Source organism: Melanerpes formicivorus, unplaced genomic scaffold (genome assembly GCF_026170545.1).
Source record: "Melanerpes formicivorus ecotype bairdi unplaced genomic scaffold, bMelFor1.0.p_v2 SCAF_13, whole genome shotgun sequence".
In the NCBI taxonomy this organism is placed as follows: domain Eukaryota; kingdom Metazoa; phylum Chordata; class Aves; order Piciformes; family Picidae; genus Melanerpes; species Melanerpes formicivorus.
In genome coordinates, this window is record NW_027142365.1 from 18,665,661 (window position 1) to 18,687,378 (window position 21,718).

Here is a 21,718-nt window from a genome sequence, read left to right on the forward strand (position 1 = left end):
CAGTCTCTCTTCACAGGTGAGATGCTCAAGTCCCCTAAGCATCCTCCTGGCTCTCCCTTGGACTCTCTCCAGCAGGTCTCTGTCTCTCTTGAACTGGGGAGCCCAGCACTGGACACAGGATTGCAGCTGTGGTCTCAGCAGGGCAGAGCAGAGGGGCAGCAGAACCTCCCCAGCCCTGCTGGCCACACTTTTCTTGCTGCACCCCAGGATGCCATTGGGTCTCTTGGTCCCAAGGGCACATTGCTGTCCCATGCAGAATTGCTGCCCACCAGCACTCCCAGGTCTTTCTCCATGGAGCTGCTTTCCAGTAGGACAGTCTCTAACCTGTACTGGTGCCTGGCTTGTTCCTCTTCAGATGCAGGACTTTGAACTTGTCCTTATTGAACTTCCCCTTTGGCAAAGCTCTCCAGCATGTCCAGCTCCCACTGGATGGCAGCATGATGGACATTTAGGGTTAAGAAGGTTTAAATCACTTATCAGTGTGCTTCATCTGAGAAGAGAAAAGGCACCAAATGGTGTCTGCCCGGATCTACAGTAGCCCATATTTATTTGTCCCTTCTCTGCAAACTGCTTTTGAGAAATGATGCTTTCACTGCAAAAATGACTTATTTCTGTCTGACCTCTGCCTCAGTTTACCTGGGGATACATTTATGAAGGACTTTTGAGAGTGTCAGGGAGTGATAGGACCGGGGGGAATGGAGCAAAAGTAGAAGTGGGGAGATTGAGGTTGGATGTGAGGAAGAAGTTGTTCCCCAGGAGGGTGGTGAGAGCCTGGCACAGGTTGCCCAGGGAGGTGGTGGAAGCCTCCTGCCTGGAGGTGTTTGCAGCCAGGCTGGCTGTGGCTGTGAGCAACCTGCTGTAGTGTGAGGTGTCCCTGGCCATGGCAGGGGGTTGGAACTGGCTGAGCCTTGAGGTCCCTTCCAGCCCTGACACTTCTGTGATTCTAAGTTCTTCCTAAGAAGTTCCTCTGCAAGATCTTCTAGTGGAAAATTACATCCTCTTCTTGCATGCTTTGGACTCAGTTCCTGATATTGTTCTGACTGTTAGAAATGTGGCCTTGAGATTAGAATTAACCAGGTTGGAAAAGCCCTTTGAGATCAGTGAGTCCAACTACAACACAACTGCCATGACCTCAACAGCTTCTTCAACACCTCCAGGGATGGGGACTCCACCACCTCCCTGGGCAGCGCATCCCAATGGCCAATCTCTCTTTCTGAGAAGAACTTCTTCCTAACATCCAGCCTAAACCTCCTTTGAGACTGGAGGCATGGGGAAGGATTGCAGTCTCTTCTGTGAAGGGAAAATATTAAACCCAGTCACAAAATAAAAGGAATTCTAAGGCAGAAAGAAATCCTTCCCTTTCCTTTATTCTCTATGACCACCATTCCAACAATGTCTAAAAGGGTGGAAAGTGCTGTTTCAGATCCTGCATTCAGTTCAGGAGGTATAAGTACGGAACCACCTAGCTCTGAGAAGTAAAAAGCTGTCATACAAGTTACTCTCCCTTTCTGTCCTGCTGAGTAATACTGATTAGCAAAGTGTCCCCACTGATTCCCTTTAGAGCTCCTGGGACTACAATGCTGCTTCCTTACCCTTGTCAGCTCTGACATCTCATTGAGTCAGACACAACCTCTAGGAACTTCACAGGTCAGGAATGGCAGTAAAGCATCTCAGAATGGTTGAGTTGGAAAAGACCTCTGACAATCACACAGTATCACAGTATCTCTAAGGTTGGAAGAGACCTCAAGGATCATCGAGTCCAACCTGTCACCACAGACCTCATGATTAGACCATGGCACCAAGTGCCACATCCAATCCCCTCTTGAACACCTCCAGGGATGGGGACTCCACCACCTCCCTGGGCAGCACATTCCAATGGCTAACAACTCTCTCCGTGAAGAACTTTCTCCTCACCTCCAGCCTAAACTTCCCCTGGCACAGCTTGAGACTGTGTCCTCTTGTTCTGGTGCTGGTTGCTAGAGAGAAGAGACCAACCCCCGCCTGGCTACAACCACTTTTTGGGTAGTTGTAGAGAGCAATGAGGTCTCCCCTGAGCCTCCTCTTCTCCAGGCTAAGCAACCCCAGCTCCCTCAGCCTCTCCTCACAGGGCTGTGCTCAAGGCCTCTCCCCAGCCTTGTTGCCCTTCTCTGGACACCTTCAAGTCTCTCAATGTCCTTCTGAAATTGAGGAGCCCAGAACTGGACACAGGACTCAAGGTGTGGCCTAACCAGTGCTGAGCACAGGGCACAATGACCTCCCTGCTCCTGCTGGCCACACTCTTCCTGATGCAGGCTAGGATGCCAGTGGCCTTCTTGGCCCTCTGGGCACATTGCTGGCTCATGTTCAGGCAGCTGTCAATCAGCACCCCCTTGTCCCTCTCTGTTTGGCAGCTCTCAGCCACTCTGACCCCAGCCTGTAGCTCTGCATGGGGTTGCTGTGGCCAAAGTGCAGAACCTGGCACTTGGACTTGTTGAATGCCATCCTGTTGGCCTCTGCCCATCTGTCCAGTCGGTCAAGGTCCCTCTGCAGAGCCCTTCTGCCCTCTAACTGACCAACATCTGCTCCCAACTTAGTGTCATCTGCAAACTGGTGATGACTGACTCGACCCCCTCATCCAGATCATCAATGAAGATGTTAAAGAGGATGGGGCCCAGCACTGATCCTTGGGGGACACCACTACTGATTGGCTGCCAGCTGGCTGTGGCACCATTCACCACCACTCTCTGGGCTCAGCCTCCAGATGGTTCCTAACCCAGCTCAGAGTGCTGCTGTCCAAGCTAGGGGCTGACAGCTTGGCCAGGAGTTTGCTGTGGGGGATGGTGTCAAAGGCCTTGCTGAAGTCCAGGCAGACCACATCCACAGCCTGCCCCACATCCACCAGGCAGTCACCTGGGCATAGAAGGAGATCAGGTTGGAGAGGCAGGACCTGCCCTTCCTAAATCCCTGTTGGCTGGACCTGAGCCCTTGGCCATCCTTCAGGTGTGCAGTTATTGCCCCCAGGATAATCTGCTCCATCACTTTCCCTGGCACTGAGGTCAGGCTGCCAGGCCTGGAGTTCCCAGGTTCCTCCATCCGACCTTTCTTATGGATGGGGACCACACTGGCCAGTTTCAGTCACCTGGGACCTCACCTGTGAGCCAGGACTGGTGGAAAATGATGGAGAGCAGCTTGGCAGCTCATCTGCCAGCTCTCTCAGCACCCTAGGATGGATCCCATCCGGTCCCAAAATCACCTAGTCCAACCCCCCTGGTAGAACAGAATCACACCCTGAGTAAATCGCACAGCAAGATGTCCAGGAAGGCTTTGAAAGCCTCCAAAGACAGAGACCCCACAATTTCTCTGGGCAGCATGGTCCAGGGCTCTGCCACCCTCAAAGTGAATCATAGAATCATAGAACTGTCAGGGGTGGAAGGGACCTCAAGGATCACCTAGTTCCTTCTTTTGTTTACATGGAACCTCCTATGTTCCACTTTGTGTCCATTGCCTCTTGTGTCCCATTTGGGATCTATGGATGCTAATAAAACAGACCACAGCTGGAGTACTGTGTTCAGTTCTGGGCTTTCCAGTTCAAGAGAGACTGGGATATGATATACTAGAGTCCAACAGAGGCTGGGAGGATGATGAAGGGACTGGAACACCTCTCATATGAAGAAAGACTGAGAGATCTGGGGCTGTGTAGTCTGGGAAAGAAAAGGCTGAGAGGAGATCTGATGAGTGTTTATAAGTATCTGAGGGGAGGGTGTCAAGAAGAAGGGGAAGGCTCCCTTCAGTGGTGTCCTGTGATAGGAGAAGGGGTAATGGACACAAACTGGAACTCAGGAAGTTTCATGTTGACATAAGGAGAAACATCTTTCCTGTAAGGGTGCTGGAATCCTGGAATCACAGAATGTTAGGAGCTGGAAGGGACCTTGAAAGCTCATCCAGTCCAACCTCCCTGCCAGAGCAGGAGCACCTAGAGCAGCTCACACAGGAACACATCCAGGTAGGTTTTGAATACCTCCAGACAGGGAGAAAAAACACTGGAGCAGGCTGCCCAGAGAGGTTGTGGAGTCTCTTCTGGAGACTTTCCAACCCCCCCTGGCTGTGTTCCTGTGTGACCTGCCCTGGGTGATGCTGCTCTGGCAAGAAGGTTGGACTGGATGATCTCAGGAGGTCCCTTCCAACCCCTGCCATTCTCTGATTCCAGACAAAGGCTGTGATGCTGTGTGGAGCCAAACTCTCCTGAACAGGTGGTTTTTTGCTGGATTTAATAAAGGAAAACTATTTGGAATAAACAAAACACTATGATTCAAAGGGGAATAAAGAGAAGCTACTGAGCATGGAGCTGGATATGTCCACAGAGCTGCTTCACCCCTACACAAAGCCCAGGGAACTAGAGAATTCTGCATCTGATATAAGGAATTCCTCTGAAGAAGTTTTCCACATCTTAAGAGGGAAAGCTCTCCACGCTTGCCACACGGTCTGAAGTGTGCTTTGAAGTTCAGCAGGCTCTGAAGTAAAACATTCAGGCAAATCTTTGAAATGTGAGTTTCTTGCCCCAGCTGTGTGGAGGTCACATAATCTGCTCTGAGGGCTACCTCAGCCCAGGGAAATCTATATCTTCTTCATTACTGTGAGGAGCTGACTGCTTTCCATGCAGCCAGTGAGAAGAATCAATGTAGGGGTAGAGAGTCTATTTTCAGCTGTGAAGTAGAGCCAGTTTGTTTCCTCAGACTTTAGTCTTGAGTGAGTGCCCACAGAAGTAGTAGGGTCAATGATATTGATCTGGGGAAATTTCATTTGAAACTGCTCAGTCCTGGAGTAGTTCTGACTCGTAAATTAAACCAGTGTGGAGTGCTGATGAGAAGCCTCACCACCACCACCACCTCTGTAAGCAGGCAGAGTGAATATGCTTAGCCTCAGAATCTTAGAGAACACAACCCCTTAAAATCATAGAATAGAGTCACAGAAGGGTCTGGGCTGAAAGGGACTTCCAAAGGTCAGAGGAGATAACTGTGTCAGGACTACCTCAAAATCTCACTGCAGTAACAAAGGTTTGACTACTTCTGTCCAGATCCCTTCTGGTTGTATTCTGTTTGCCCAGGGAGCTTCTGCACTGCTGTTAAACACTGTAACTCCAGTGACCAGTGGCATCCCTCAGCTGTGAGTGCTGAGACCAGAGATGTTTAACACCTTTGTCAGTGACATGGGCACTGGGATCGAGGCATCCTCAGCAAGTCTGTGGGTCACACCAAGCTGTGAGGGGCAGCTGACACACTGGAGGGAAGGGATTCATCCAGAGGGAGCTGGGCATGCCTGGAGAGGTGAGCCCAAGCCAATCTCGTGAAATTCAACCAGGCCAAGTGCAAGGTCCTGCACTCGGGTTGGGGCAGTCCCAAGCACAAACCCAGCTCAAGCTGGGTGAGGAGTGGCTGAGAGCAGCCTGGAGGAGAAGCTCTTGGGGCTGTCAGTTGGTGACAAACTCCCCAGGGGCCAGCAATGGTCACCGGCAGCCCAGCAGGCAGCTGTGTGCTGAGCTGCATCCAAAGTGTAACTGGCAGGATCAGGAAGATGACCCTGCCCCTCTACTCTGCTTTGGTGAGACCCCAACCTGCACTACTGACTCCAGTTCTGGTGCCTCCAGCATAAAAGAGACATGGAACTGTTGGAGAGGGTCCAGAGGAGGCCACGAAGATGGGATCAGGCTGAGAGAGTTAGAGCTGTTCAGCCTGGAGAAGAGAAGGCTCCAGGGGGACCTTAGGGCAGCCTGCTAGCGCCTGGAGGGGGCTGAAGGAGTGCTGGAGAGGGACTTTCTCCAAGGGCTTGTAGTGCCAGGATGAGGGGCAATGGATTGAAGCTGGAAGAGAGAAGATTGAGAGTGGAGATTAGGAAGAAATTTAGAGTGAAGGTGGTGAGAGACTGGAACAGGGTGCCCAGGGAGGTTGTGGATGTCCCCTCCCTGGAGATGCTCAAGGCCAGGTTGAATGAGCAACCTGGTCTAGAGGAAGGTGTCCCCTCACTCTAAAAAATTCCTTCCCAATCTCCAGTCTAAATCTGCCCTCCTCAAGCTTCAATCCATTCCCTCTCATCCTACCCCTCCAAGCCCTTGGAAAAAGTCCCTCCCCAGCTCTCCTTCAGCCCCCTGGAAGGCCACTGTAAGCTCTCCCTGGAGCCTTCTTTTCTCCAGGCTGTCAGCAAAAAATCAAAGTAGCTCTCACACGGAGACTGAGAGGGAGGAAAGTACTTTGTGTGAAGAGGGGAAATGGAAAGAGGGCTCAAAAAGAGACTTTTTTTTCTGACTTTTCAGAGAAACTTTTTTTTGGGAAGAGAAATCAAAAGGACATTTTTAAGAGATTAGAGGGACAAAAATCCCAGCACTAGGAAGGCACAGGAGAGCTCCTCCAGTGTAGAAGCTGGACAAGAGAACTTTGGAGTGCCACAGCTGGAGCTTGTACACCCTTAAGGATATCAGATACTCAAGCAAATAAGAAAGGGCTGAGTTTGTCTTACCTTAATCAGGACCTGGATGCAGGCTGTGGCTTTGGGTGACTTGAAGTACCAGAAGCTCATCACACAGCTCTTACTCGATTCTTTCCACCTGGAACTCTTCACATGGGCTTTTCCATTTTTCAGTCCCAGTGCAGTGGCCTCCAGATAGAGGAATTGTCCTGGAATTAGGTGATGTGTTACTGAGAAATTGGTTCAGACCTCCCAATTAGATTCCCAAGCTTAGCCCATGGTGGATATACACAGGTCCTGTACGAGCAGTGAACCTTAGCTTACAGCCACAGAAGACCAAACCACATTCCTTGTGTACTTGTTACTGGCAATAAATTGGGGCAGTTTGAGGTAAAAGAGGGGCTGGAGCATCTCTCTTAAGAGAAAAGATTGAGAGACCTGGGGCTATTTAGTCTGCAGAAAAGAAGGCTGAGAGGAGATCATATCAATGTCTACAAATACCTGAAGGGTGGCTGCCAGGAGGATGGGGCCAGGCTCTTTTCAGTGACATCCAGTGATAGGATGAGGGGCAGTGGACATAAACTCGACCACAGGAAGTTCAAGCTCAACATGAGGAGACATTTATTTACTGTAAGGGTACTGGAGCCCTTGAGCAGCCTGCTCAGAAAGGTTGTGGAGTCTCCTCCTCTGGAGATTGTCAAAACCATCCTGGATGTGTTCCTGTGTGGCTGGGGCAGGAGATTCAGCATATATACCATGGAGGTGGCCAGGAAAGCCAATGGCATTCTGCATTGTGTTAGAAGCAGGGTGGGCAGCAGGGCCAGGGAGGGGATCAGCCCCCTGTGCTCAGCACTGGGGAGGCCACAGCTGGAGTGCTGTGTTCAGCTCTGGGCCCTCCCTGCAGGAAGGACACTGAGGGGCTGGAGCCTGTCCAGAGCAGGGCAGCCAGGCTGGAGAAGGGCCTGGAGCCCCTGGGCTAGAGGAGGGGCTGAGGGAGCTGGGGGTGTTGAGGCTGGAGAAGAGGAGGCTGAGGGAGACCTCCTTGCTCTCTGCAGCTCCCTGCAGGGAGGTTGCAGTGAGGAGGGGACAGCCTCTGCTCCTGGGTGTCAAGGGCCAGGAGCAGAGGCAATGGTTGCAAGCTGCCCCAGGGGAGGTTCAGGCTGGATGCTAAGAAATCTTTCTTGCCTGGAAGGGTTCTGAGGCCTTGGAATGTTGTGGCCAGGGCAGTGCTGGAGTCCCCATCCCTGGAGGTGTTGAAGCAGTGTGTGGAGCTGGTGCTTAGGGCCATGGTTTGGTGTTGAGCCTGCAGTGCTGGGTGGAGGTTGGACTGGGTGAGGTCTTCAAGGTCTCTTTCAACCAGATCTATTCAGTGAAATCTGTGTTCTAACAGAAGTGCCTATTTTAAAAGCCAAATGGAGGACAGGCACAGGATGCAGTTCTGCTGTGTTGCATCTTTGAAGTCAGGGAAATGGAGCCACACTGGACTGCCTCAAAGTTTAGAAACATATGACCACATCATTATTGTGATTATTTGATCCTGTTTCACCCTCAGTCCCACCAGAAAGCTTTCAGGATGCTCTAAAGTTTTACATATGGTCAAGTAAACTTTGGTTACATTGGGGTTTGTCCTTCAGCAGTTCATGCAGGCATCCAACAACTGCTAAACACAATTCCAATGCCTCTGTGCAAGTCTGCTGTGGAGTATTTCAGTGGCATCTTTGGCTGAGCTGTGGGATCTTACAAAGCAGAGGATGAAGGCAAAGAACTTGTAGCAAGGGCAAGTACAGATAGTTTAGTACTGTGGCCAAAACAAACCAGGAGCTGCACTGCCACTAACAAAGGAGGTTTACTTAAATTTATTTACTTCAAATTACCTACAATTAAGCTATTAATACTACCTTAGAACAGCCTTCCAGTACCTTAAGGGGACTACAAGAAAGCTGGGGAGGGACTTTTTACAGGGGCTCAGAGTGATAGGATGAGAAGAAATGGACTGAAGCTTGAGGAGGGCAGATTTAGACTGGAGAAATTGTTTGCAGTGGGGATGGTGAGGCACTGGCACAGGTTGCCCAGGAGGTTGTGCATGCCCCCTCCCTGGAGGTGTTTAAGGCCAGATTGGAGGGGTCCTTGAGCAGCCTGGGCTGGTGTGAGGTGTCCTTGCCCGTGGTGGGAGGTTTGGAACTAGATGATCTTCAAGATCCCTTCCAATCCAAACCATTCTATGAATCTACACATGGCTTCAAGCTTCCTGGAAATGTGCTCAGGCTCTGGAGAAGCAGGATCCAGTGGATCTGAGGAGCTAAACTGATTCTCCCTTGCAAGCTGCAGCCACACCAAATGCCTCTCCTGCAGATAACAAATTATCTTCCTAGACTCATGCAGCATAACTTAAAGGCAAAACAACAGGCAGTCAATTTTTCCTAATTTACAGTCATTTTACAGCAGTAATTAATATTTTGGCACTGCTACACATCTAATTCATTTGGAATGACAGTCTGCTCAGACATCTCAGACCCTCCTGTGGCCTGAGCTGACAGCCTACCAGTTTTGTTTCCCAGCGTGTGGTCCCCCGGAGGCCTGAGGCTTCGAAGCGAGCTGACCCCTAGCACCCAGTGAAAGTTGTCCACCAGGGAATTTTGCCACCCACATCTGCCCTCCTCAAAGGTGCAGGAAGTTCCACACTCGCCCTCATCTGTGTTATCCCCACAGTTGTCTTCAAAATCACAGCTTTGCTCTGGTCTGTAGCACTTCCCATTGCGGCACTGCCAATAGCCAGGTGAGCAGGAGCCTGGAAAGAGAAGAATCAGAGTCACAGAATCATAGAGTCACTGAGTCACTGAATCACTGAGTCACAGAATCACTGAGTCACTGGAATCACTGAGTCACTGAATCACTGAGTCACAGAGTCACTGAGTCACTGAATCACAGAATCACTGAATCATTGGGTCACAGAGTCACTGAGTCACTGAGTCACTGAATCACTGAGTCACTGAGTCACTGAATCACTGAGTCACTGAATCACTGAATCACTGAGTCACTGAATCACTGAGTCACAGAATCACTGAGTCACTGGAATCACTGAGTCACTGAATCACTGAGTCACAGAGTCACTGAGTCACTGAGTCACTGAGTCACTGAGTCACTGAATCACTGAGTCACAGAGTCACTGAGTCACTGAATCACTGAGTCACTGAATCACTGAGTCACTGAATCACTGAGTCACAGAGTCACTGAGTCACTGAGTCACTGAATCACTGAGTCACAGAGTCACTGAGTCACTGAATCACTGAGTCACTGAATCACTGAGTCACAGAGTCACTGAGTCACTGAGTCACTGAATCACTGAGTCACTGAATCACTGAGTCACAGAGTCACTGAGTCACTGAGTCACTGAATCACTGAGTCACTGAGTCACTGAATCACTGAGTCACTGGAATCACTGAGTCACTGAATCACTGAGTCACAGAGTCACTGAGTCACTGAATCACAGAACCACTGAATCACTGGGTCACAGAGTCACTAAGTCACAGAATCACTGAGTCACTGAATCACTGAGTCACAGAATCACTGAGTCACAGAATCACTGAGTCACAGAATCACTGAGTCACTGAGTCACTGAATCACTGCATCAATGAGTCACTGGGTCACTCAGTCACTGAGTCACTGAATCACGGATTCACTGAACCACAGAGTCACTGAGTCACAGAATCACTGAGTCACTGAATCACTGAATCAGAGTCGCTGAATCACTGCATCAATGAGTCACTAGGTCACTCAGTCACTGGGTCACTGAATCACGGATTTGCTGAACCACAGAGTCACTGATTCACAGAATCACTGAGTCACTGAATCACTGAATCACAGAGTCACTGAGTCACAGAATCACTGAGTCACTGAATCACTGAGTCACTGAATCACTGCATCAATGAGTCACTGAGTCACTGATTCACTGAACCACAGAGTCAGTGATTCACTGAACCACTGAGTCACTGAGTTACTGAATCACTGGGTCACGGAGTCACTGAGTCACAGAGTTACTGAATGGTCTGGGTTGGGAGGGACTTGCACAGCTCATCCAGTGCAACCACCCCTGCAGTCCGCAGGGACATCCCCAACTAAGACCAGGTTGCACAGAGCCCTGTGCAGCTTCACCTTGAATATCTCCAGGGATGGTGCTGCAGCCACCTCCCTGGGCAACCTGCTCCTGTGTTCTGGTGAATCACGCTGCCATTCACCCCAGCAAGGTTACTGGAAGGTTACATCTGACAGAGTTTGATATTTAGGAGGAGGAGAAAGAGGAGGGTGGCCCAGAGCACTTTTCTTAAAAGCCTTGAAGTTGCCCCGAAGTGCCAATCCATTATCAGTTCGTTTCTTTTGTGTTCTGTCAAGAGAGTGCCTAAATAAATGACTGCTTCCCTCGCACAGCCTTTGAGGGCAAGCTCCAGCCAGCCATTCCTCCACCAACAAAGCTTTCTAGCCTGATTTAATTGCTGGCATTCCCCTTTCATGTGGTGTAGGATGAAATAATTTCACTTTCTCTGCAGAGCTGAGCTTCCTTTAGCAGCCCCAATTTGGAAGAAACCAATGTTTTTTTGTCTGCTTTAGCGGCAGAAGTTTGCCTTTCCATGGATTTCTTTGTTGTTGTTTTTGCAGATGAGCTCAGGGGGCTGAGGTGCCCCCTTCGTGTGCAGCGTTTCTGAGGGATTAGTCTGCTGTTCTGCAGCCTAGGAACTGTAAGCCTGACTTCAAAGCTTCATGTGCTCATTTTAGACCACTTTTCTGCAGAAAGCTGGATAAAAAGCACATTCAGTGCAGTCTCATACCAGGAAAGGAGATAGACAATTTGGAAATACACCCCCCCTTACTTCCTTTATCCATTGTGCTCTGCCAGAAATAAATGTATGAACATACTTTAATTGAAAAAGAGAAATATCACTGTGTTAGCTCATCAGGCATCACATGCAAATATGCACACGTAGGAAAGCTGTACAAGTATGGGAGAATCTGAGTCAGTAGGTCAGGAGAGGTTCTCCTCCCCCTCTGCTCTCCCTTTGTGAGGCCACATCTGGAATATTGTGTCCAGTTCTGGGCCCCTCAGCTCAAGTGGCAAGGAAAAGGATTGTCATGAATATTTCCATGCAATCAGCAAAGACATTTATGCGTTTTCAGACATACAGGAGAGTGATGTGCCCTTGTGCTTAAGAAGGCTGAGGGCATCCTGGGGTGCATTAGAAAGGCTGCAGTGAGTAGGTCAGAGAGGTTCTCCTCCCCCTCTACTCTCCCTTTGTGAGTCCACATCTGGAATGTTGTGTCCAGTTCTGGGCCCTTCAGCTCAAGAAAGAACTCAGGGAACTGCTTGAGAGAGTCCAGCAAGTGGCAAGGAAAAGGATTGTCATGAATATTTCCAACTAATCATCAAAGACATTTAAGCTTTTTCAGAGGTATAGGAGACTGATGTGCTCTTGTGGCTAAGGCCAAAGCCATCCTGGGGGGGATTAGAAGAGCTGTGGTTAGTTGGTTGAGAGAGGTTCTCCTTCCCCTCCTCTCTGCCCTGGGGAGGCTGCAACTGGAATATTGTGTCCAGTTCTGGGCCCCTCAGTTCAACAAGGAACTCAGGAAACTGCTTGAGAGAGTCCAGCACAGAGGCACAGAGCTGCTGCAGGCAGTGGAACATCTCCTGTGAGCACGGGCTGAGGGAGCTGGGGCTTGGAGCAGAGGAGCCTGAGGGCTGCCCTCATTGCTGGGGATAAAGATGTGCAGGGCTGGAGCCAGGCTCTGCTCAGGGATGTCCAAGGACAGCACAAGGGGCACTGGGGGCAAGCTGGAGCAGAGGAGCTGCCATGGGAACAGAAGGGAAAACTGTCCCTATGAGGGTGCTGGAGGCCTGGAGCAGTCTGCCCAGAGAGGTTGTGGAGTCTCCTGCTCTGGATACTTTCCAACCCCCTCTGAATATGTTCCTGTGTGACCTGCCCTGGGTGCTCCTGCTCTGGCAGGTGGGGGTTGGACTGCAAGCCCTAGCATTCTGTGATTCTGTAACTGAATATACCACATACCACTCACTCACTGTAAAGGAGGACCTCATGAAGCTAAACAACATTCACCTGAGGCTGGGTTTTCTGAAGAGCTCACAATAGAATCATAGAACCACAGAATTGTCAGGGCTGGACAGGACCTCAAGGCTCAGCCAGGTCCAACCCCCCTGCCATGGCCAGGGACACCTCACACTACAGCAGGTTGCTCACAGCCACATCCAGCCTGGCTGCAAACACCTCCAGGCAGGAGGCTTCCACCACCTCCCTGGGCAACCTGTGCCAGGCTCTCACCACCCTCATGGGGAACAACTTCTTCCTCACATCCACTCTCAATCTCCCCACTTCTAGTTTTTATCAGATGTGTCTAGTTTTTATCAGACATATATCTAGTTTTATCAGGTATATCTTTCTGATGTATCTGATCATGACTTAGAGCATGAAGAACGAACATCAGGCAAATGTCTTCCTAGCTGGAGACAAGGAAAACAAGGAGGTTCTGAGCAGAAGAAAAAGATTTGTTTGAAGGTCACAGCCACAATTTTATGCAGTTTTACTTTATCAGTACACAATCCCTGGAAATGATCCATGCCAACAGCATGAAGTAATTGTATTGCTGTATCAGTCACTGCCTAATTATTGCAACCCACAAGACAGTTGGAGTCCAACAGAAACTCCTCTCCATCAATCTGCCTCAGAATTTCAATCATCTCTTTCGGTTCCCAAAGGGCAGCAGAGATTTGCTATAAAATCCCTGCCTGCTTTAAATGACATCTGGTTTTTAGGAGCCACTTATTACAGCCCTACATAACTTTTATGTGATTGCACTAAGAATTCAGGCAAAACCTTTATTTTGCCAGCAAAGCCGGAGCTGAAATTGCAGGATGCAGGTCAGGCTTGGAAATAGTTTGCCTTGCTCCTCAGCATGATCAATAATTGCAGGAGCTATTACATTTGAGGTCCCTTTGAAGCACTGCTTCCAATTTCAGGCTGGGGAAAAAACAAAAGAAAAGAAATTAATAAGTGGAGGTGAAAAGTGGAAGGCTTTGTTCTGTGAAGAAAACAAAGCAACCAACCACAAAAAGTCCTGCTGAATCTTGGCCTGAATAAACTCTCTCAAGCACATGTATTGAAGGAGAGGACACTGCAGCACTGCATCCAGCTCTGCAGCTCTCATCAGGGGACCTGATGGAGCAGGTACAGAGGAGGGAAACAAAAATGATGGAATGGAATGGAATGGAATGGAATGGAATGGAATGGAATGGAATGGAATGGAATGGAATGGAATAGAATACATTAGACTAGACTAGACTAGTCTAGACTAGACTAGAATACATTAGACTAGACTAGACTAGATTAGACTAGACTAGACTAGACTAGACTAGAATAGAATACATTAGACTAGACTAGACTAGATTAGACTAGACTAGACTAGACTAGACTAGAATAGAATAGACCAGGGTGGAAGAGACCTTCAAGATCATCATGTCCAACCCAAATCAGGGGTTTGGAGCAGCTCTGCTCCAAGGACAGGCTGAGGGAGCTGGGGGTGTTCAGCCTGGAGAAGAGAAGGCTCCAGAGAGACCTAAGAGCAGCCTGCCAGGACCTGAAGGGGCTACAAGAAGGCTGCAGAGAGACTGTTTGCAAAGGCCTGCAGGGGCAGGACCAGGGGCAATGGCTTCAAACTAGAGCAGAGCAGATTGAGATTGGATGTGAGGAACAAGTTCTGCAGCAGGAGGCTGCTGGAACACTGGCACAGGTTGCCCAGGGAGGTGGTTGAGGCTCCATCCCTGGAAATATTCAAGGTGAGGCTGGACAGGGCTCTTGGCAACCTGATCTAGTTGGGGATGTCCCTGCTGACTGCAGAGAGGTTGGACTGGATGAGCTTTGGAGGTCCCTTCCAACCCAGCCCATTCTGTGATTCCATGACACTGAGTCTGGAATGTGACTTATTTTTGGGGTGTACTTCCATATTTTTGTCTTGAAATGACTTATCTCTAACTATAAAATCCCACAATGAAACAGGAAGACAAACTGTAAGGAAAACCAGCATTTTTTCCTGAGCTGCTTTCTTGCCTTCTCTGTGTTTTCTCAATCTTAACACTCTGATAGAGAAATGCCTGTGGGTATAGCAGGGATATTTAATTGAGGGAAAATTCTCCTTAGCAAGGCTCTGTCACTCTTGCTCCAAGCAGAGTTTCTTAAAGGTTATTAGCAGGCAGAGTTTTTGCCCTATGTGGTAATTTCCTGCAGTGGACCCAAAGGAGTTGTTAGTGTCTTTCAGATCAATAACCACAGACTTGAGGAGGATTTACATGGAAGAGGAAAATATCTGCACCAGCCAATAACCCACTGGATGGAGCAAAGGATCTCTGAGGTCCCTTCCAACCTAAGCCATTCCATGAGTCTATGATTCTTTTATATACCCTGGGCAAAACCAACAGAGGGAACATTTATATTTTAACAAAGTAATCAGGACAAGAGAACATGTCAGGCTGCAGAGCTGGGCCCATGGCATCCTCAGGAGGTTCCACAAGGCCAAGTGCAAGGTCCTGTGTCTGGGTTGGGGCAATCCTAAGCACTGATATAGGCTGGGTAGGGACTGGCTGGAGAGCAGCCCTGAAGAAAAGGCCTTGGGGGGGCTGGGGGAGGAGAAGCTCAACAGGAGCCAGCAGTGAGCACTTGCAGCCCAGAGAGCCAAGCAGAGCCTGGGCTGCAGCAAGAGAAGTGTGGCCAGCAGGGCCAGGGAGGGGATTCTCCCCCTCCGCTCCACTCTGCTGAGACCACAGCTGGAGCTCTGGGTCCAGTTCTGGAGCCTCTGTGCCAGGAAGGATCTGAAGGTGCTGGAAGGTGTCCAGAGAAGGGCCACGAGGAGGAGCAGAGGGCTGGAGCTGCTCTGCTGTGGAGACAGACTGAGGGAGTTGGGGTTGTGCAGTCTGGAGAGGAGAAGGCTCTGAGGAGATCTAATTATGGCCTTCCAGTATCTGCAGGGAGCTCCAAGAAAGCTGGGGAGGGACTTTTGAGGGTGATAGGACTGGGGGGGGGGTGGAGCAGAACTAGAAATGGGGAGATTGAGATTGGCTGTGAGGAAGAAGTTGTTCCCCATGAGGGTGGTGAGAGCCTGGCAGAGGTTGCCCAGGGAGGTGGTGGAAGCCTCCTGCCTGGAGGTGTTTGCAGCCAGGCTGGCTGTGGCTGTGAGCAACCTGCTGTAGTGTGAATTTCTTGCTTCTCTGACAAGGATTAATCACCTTGATTTTATAGAGAAACATTTAATAAATAGATTTGGGGTTTTAATATATTTTGGAGGGAGGAAAAACTGTGCCTACAAACATCATGAAAGAAAATAATCTTCCCATCAGAAGAGAAATATGGTTTATACTCTACATCACTGACCTTTGAGTAGCAATAAAGATAGTTTAGAGGGTACAGGATTGAGGCAGAATCTCAATAAGGTGCAGAAAAAACATCATTAATGTTAAGAAACAGCATCTGTATGTGCTGTGCATGTGAGCTTCAAACTCTGGCTCTCAAAGAAGTAATTGCAGAGGGGGGGAAAAAAATGATTGTTGAAATGCTTAAGCCATAGCCTATGCCCCAAGAGGAGCTTTCTATGAGGCAGCTGGGTTTTTAGATCACTCTATGTCATAGTAGCAACTTCATTGCTTGTTTACCTTCTGTCTGCAAATCAATTAAAAGAAAACTTTAAATCCTCTCAAATTAATTGTCAGCCTGACCTCAGTGCCAGGCAAGGTTATGGAACAGGTCATCTTGAGTGCAATCACACTGCACTTACAGGATGGCCAAGGGATCAGGCCCAGCTGGCATGGAGTTAGGAAAGATGTTGAGATGCTGGAAGGTGTCCAGAGAAGGACAACAAAGCTGGGGAGGGGTCTGGAGCACAGCCCTGTGAGGAGAGGCTGAGGGAGCTGAGGTTGCTTAGCCTGGAGAAGAGGAGGCTCAGGGGAGACCTCATTGCTCTCTACAATGACCTGAAGGGAGGTTGTAGACAGGCAGAGGTTGGTCTCTTCTCCCAGGCAGACAGCAGCAGAACAAGAGAACATAGTCTCAAGCTGTGCCAGGGGATGTTTAGGCTGGAGGTGAGGAAGAAGTTTTACACAGAGAGAGTGATTGCCCATTGGAATGTGCTGCCTGGGGAGGTGGTGGAATCACCATCATTGGAGGTGTCCAGGAGGAGACTTGATAGGGTGCTTGGTGCTATGGTTTAGTTGATTAGGTGGTGTTGGATGATAGGTTGGATGCAATGATCTTGAAGGTCTCTTCCAACCTGGTCTGGTCTATTCTATTCTATTCTATTCTATTCTATTCTATTCTATTCTATTCTATTCTATTCTATTCTATTCTATTCTATTCCATTCCATTCCATTCCATTCCATTCCATTCCATTCCATTCCATTCCATTCCATTCCATTCCATTCTTTGCTGTAAAATAAGATTATGCCGAAGCACCCTAAGGACAGGCTGAGAGAGTTGAGGTTGTTAAACCTGGAGAAGAGAAGGCTCCAGGGAGACCTTGGAGGAGCTACTAACAGGAGAAGTGCCACAGAAAAGCTGAAGAGGGACTTCTGACAAAGGCATGGAGTGGCAGGATGAGCAGCAATGGCTCCAAACTGGAAGAGAATGGATTCAGATTGGACAAGAGGTGGTGGAGTCACCATCCCTGGAGGTGTTCAAGATGGGATTGGATGTGGCACTTGGTGCCATGGTCTAGTCATGAGGTCTGTGGTGACAGGTTGGACTTAATGTCTTTGAGGTCTCTTCCAACCTTGGTGATACTGTGATGGGTGTGAGTGTGAAATTCTTCCCCATGAGGGTGGTGAGACACTGGGACAGCTTGTCCAGAGATGTCGGGGTGACTCCAAGCTTGGAAGTGCTGAATGCCAGGTTGGATGAGGTCTTGAACAACTTGGTCTAATAGGAACTGTTCCTACGAGGGAGTTGTAACTAGATGATCTTTAAGGTCTCTTCCAACTCAAATCATTCTATGCTTTTTCATATGAAATTAAACCAAAAGCTGCCCTCCAGAAGAAGTGCACTGTCCATCCTTCAATTGATTATGGGCATCCAAACCACAGCAGATTAAACCTTGGCAAATAACTGCCCCAAAACTCATATCACTCCCTCACTCAGCAACCCCTCCAGCTCAAACCAATCAATGGTTCTGTGATTCCATGTATTCTTTTATCTTGCTTCACCAAGTGGAGATGCTTTAGAGGGGCCTGGTTTTCCCCACTATCAATTAAAATGCCTTGATATCAGAGAATCACAGAATTGTCAGGGTTGGAAGGGACCTCAAGGCTCAGTCAGTTCCAACCCCCCTGCCATGGCCAGGGACACCTCACACTACAGCAGGTTGCTCACAGCCACATCCAGCCTGGCTGCAAACACCTCCAGCCAGGAGGCTTCCACCACCTCCCTGGGCAACCTGTGCCAGGCTCTCACCACCCTCATGGGGAACAACTTCTTCCTCACATCCAAACTCAATCTCCCCACTTCTACTTTTGCTCCATTCCCCCCAGTCCTGTCACTCCCTGACACCCTCAAAAGTCCCTCCCCAGCTTTCTTGGAGCCCCCTGCAGATCCTGGAAGGCCACAATTAGGTCTCCTCAGTCTTCTCCTCTCCAGCCTGCACAACCCCAACTCTCTCAGTCTGTCTCCAGAGCAGAGCAGCTCCAGCCCTCTGCTCCTCCTCATGGCCCTTCTGTGGACACCTTCCAGCACCTCCAGATCCTTCCTGTAATAGAGGCTGCAGAAGATCTTGAGATGATCCTTCTCTATGTTGTTCAGAACCCCTTATACTGCCTTCATCAGCCAAATTATTTATCACTTCTTTTGTCCTCTAGCCAATCTCTAGTTTGCCTTCCCTTTCAGGATGAGAATTCCTCATCCTTCCCTTAATGGAGGTCACAGATATTCCTTTTCCAGATACCTCTTATTACTTTACCATTAAAACCCCTGCCAGTCATTTCCTTTTCACTCAATATCGATGAAAACAAATTGCAGTCATATTTGCTTGGACAGGCCACGAAAGATTCCTAAGGGAATTGCCTGGGTGACCAAATGGAGCCCAATTAATGCCATTTATCAGAGATAAGCTCAACAAATAGCTTGATCATGTTCTGTAATTAGCTGTAAGAAGACAAATACTGAGGGCAGAAAGCTCTAATCAAGCAGAAACAACCCCCCTGCCTCCCCCCTGCCTCCCCCAGTATTACATGCTGGGAAATTGAAGTTAGTGAAGTTCAAATTAAACTGAACTGCTGGGGTAATTAGCCACTGAACAGATAACTGAAGACTGTGGCAAATTCCCTTATCTCTTAAAGGCTTAAGAATAGAGACTGTGTTGGGGTTCTTCTTCCAAGATAGATTTAGTTCCACTCAAAACTATTTGGGTGAATCAAGGAAAACTCCAGATGAAAAACCCTGTTGCTGTTAGGTTAAATGTTGTAGTCACAATGGAGTGCCTTTTGGGGTGTCCCAGAGCTTCATTTGCTTACAGAACCACAGAATGTGGGGGCTGGAAGGGACCTCAAAAGCTCATCCTTTCCAACCCCCCCTGCCAGAACAGGAGCACCTAGAGCAGCTCACACAGGAACACATCCAGGTGGGTTTTCAATATCTCCAGAGAGGGAGACTCCACAACCCCCCCTGGGCAGCCTGCTCCAGGGCTCTAGAACCCTCACAGGGATAAAAAATTCTTCCTCCTGTTTCCATGGCACTTCCTCTGCCTCAGCTTCCACCACTGCCCCTTGTGCTGGCATTGGGCAGCACCCAGCAGAGCCTGGCTCCAGCCTCTGGGCACTCCCCCTGCACATCTTGATCAACAGCAAGGAGGTCACCCTCAGGCTCCTCCTCTCCAAGCTACAGAGCCCTCAGCTCCCTCAGGCTCTCCTCATGAGGAAGATCTTCCACTGCCTGCAGCAGCTTTGTGACTCTTGGTCTGTCCTTGGACATCCCTGAGCAGAGCCTGGCTCCAGCCCTACACATCTTGATCCCCAGCAATGAGGGCAGCCCTCAGGCTCCTCTGTTCCAAGCTCCAAGCCCCAGCTCCCTCAGCCTGGCCTCAAAGGGAGATGTTCCACTGCCTGCAGCAGCTCTGTGCCTCTGTGCTGGACTCTCTCAAGCAGTTTCCTGAGGTCCTTCTTGAGCTGAGGGGCCCAGAACTGGACACAATATTCCAGATGTGGTTTCAGCAAGGCAGAGCAGAGGGGCAGGTGAACCTCCCTCAACCTACTCACCACAGCCCTTCTAACGCATCCTAGGATGCCCTTGGCCTTCTTGGCCACAAGAGCACATTGCTGGCTCATGGTCAACCTTCCATTTACTACCATTCCCCAGTCCCTTTCCCCTCCACTGCTCTGCAGCAGGTCAGTCCCCAGCCATCCTGATCCATGGATTGTTATTTCCCAGGTGCAAGACCCAGTGTGCTTACATAGTCATGAGAATTTAGAACACACTAAAAGTTTATCCATGCCTACAGCAGCCACAAAACAGGGAGGAAAATCTCACATTTCTGCATAAAATTCCAATCTGCTGGCAGGTGGTCCTTGAGACATCTTTGCTTAGTAGAAATAGATTGAGTTTGATGACTGAACTGATTAGGATAAATGAGATCTGTACTGATTTAGGTCTCATTTCAGTTCCAAATCTCTGGAAGTTCTCATCAGAATGTGATCTGATCAATCAAATCTCATCAAATGTGATCACCTAGGAGATTGCTTTGGGTATGAGTCTAGGCACAAGCATTTCATCAGGAGGCTGGGATCAAGAAGGTGGTGGAGTCACCCTCCCTGGAGGTGCACAAACCTTGCATGTGGCACTTGGAGCCATGGTTTAGTTGTCAGGAGGTGTTAGGCATTAGGTAACAGGTTGGACTTGATGACCTCTGAGGTCTTTCCCAACCTTGTTGGTTCTTATGATTCTAAGAACACCCTGGGGAAGTTTGCATATGGTACCAGAATATTTAGGGAGATTGACACTCCAGAAGGGAGAAGCCACCTTCCAGGTAGACCTGGATGGGCTGAAGTGCAACGGGGACAAGCACAGCGTCTTGCATCTGGGAATACAGAGTGCAGGAGTGCAGCTCAGACTGGGATCCAGCTGGCTGGAGAGCACCCTGTGGAAGGGGACCTGGGGGCCTTGGCTCAGCATGAGTGAGCAGTGAGCTGCAGGGACAAAGAAAGCCAGCAGGGTGCTGGGGGGCATCACCAAGGGCATCATAGAATCATAGAATCAATAAGGTTGGAAAAGACCTCAGAGATCATCAAGTCCAACCTATCACCTAATACCTAACACCTCCTGACAACTAAACCATGGCTCCAAGTGCCACATCCAATCCCCTCTTGAACACCTTCACGGATGGGGACTCCACCACCTCCCAATGGTGAATTTCTCTTTCTGTAAAGAGCTTTCTCCTCACCTCCAGCCTAAAATTCCCCTGGCACAGCTTGAGACTGTGTCCTCTTATTCTGGTGCTGCTTGCCTGGGAGAAGAGACCAACCCCCACCTGGCTGCAACTTCCCTTCAGGGAGTTGTAAACAGCAAGAAGGTCTCCCCTGAGCCTCCTCTTCTCCAGGCTAAGCAACCCCAGCTCCCTCAGCCTCTCCTCACAGGGACCAGACCTCTCCCAAGCCTTGTTGCCCTTGACCAGCAGAGGAAGTCATTGTCCCACTCTGCTCAGTGCTGGTAAGGGCACACTTGGCATAAATAAATCACTATTGGGTGGAAAAAGGAAAATACTGATACTTCTAAACAATCCTATTGGAAGAGACAAAAGACTGAAACTAGTTGTACCAAACCAATCTTTCTTCTCTCCTCTTGGCTCCAGGAGACACTGACTTGCTTCTGCTTGACCTTAGCTGCATTGTTTTGGCTAAGTCTAACATCTCTCTGCTCCTTTCTCTTGTCCCTTGTATACAGGGGGGGGGGGGGAGGGGGAGGGGGGTAAGGGGAGGCAGGGGTGTCCTTGTGCTGTTTATTAATTGCAAATCCCTCCAAATATTGTAACTCTAGTATATTTTGTACCTATTCATTGCTTGTAAATACAGCTTGCATTTGCTTCCAACTGAGCTGGTCTGGCAAATTCAGTGCTGGGGGAGAATTTTCAACCCACCACAGGTCTTTGCTGTCCAAAAAGATGAGGACAGGCTTGAAAGTGTCCAGAAAAGGGCCAGGAGAATAATTAGAGTCCTGGCAGCCCTGCCCTGTGAGGAAAGGTTGAGAGAGCTGGGGTT

The 21,718-nt window shown here is 49.3% G+C and overlaps 1 protein-coding gene across 1 annotated transcript in view; it reads right to left on the reverse strand.

The window, feature by feature from the left end:
• MALRD1 (MAM and LDL receptor class A domain containing 1) overlaps nucleotides 1-21,718 on the reverse strand; it is a 348,020-nt gene that overhangs the window by 164,443 nt on the left and 161,859 nt on the right. Inside the window, 2 exon segments of the mRNA XM_068146420.1 lie at nucleotides 6,490-6,647; nucleotides 8,981-9,226. Coding sequence (XP_068002521.1) covers nucleotides 6,490-6,647; nucleotides 8,981-9,226 — 404 coding nt within the window.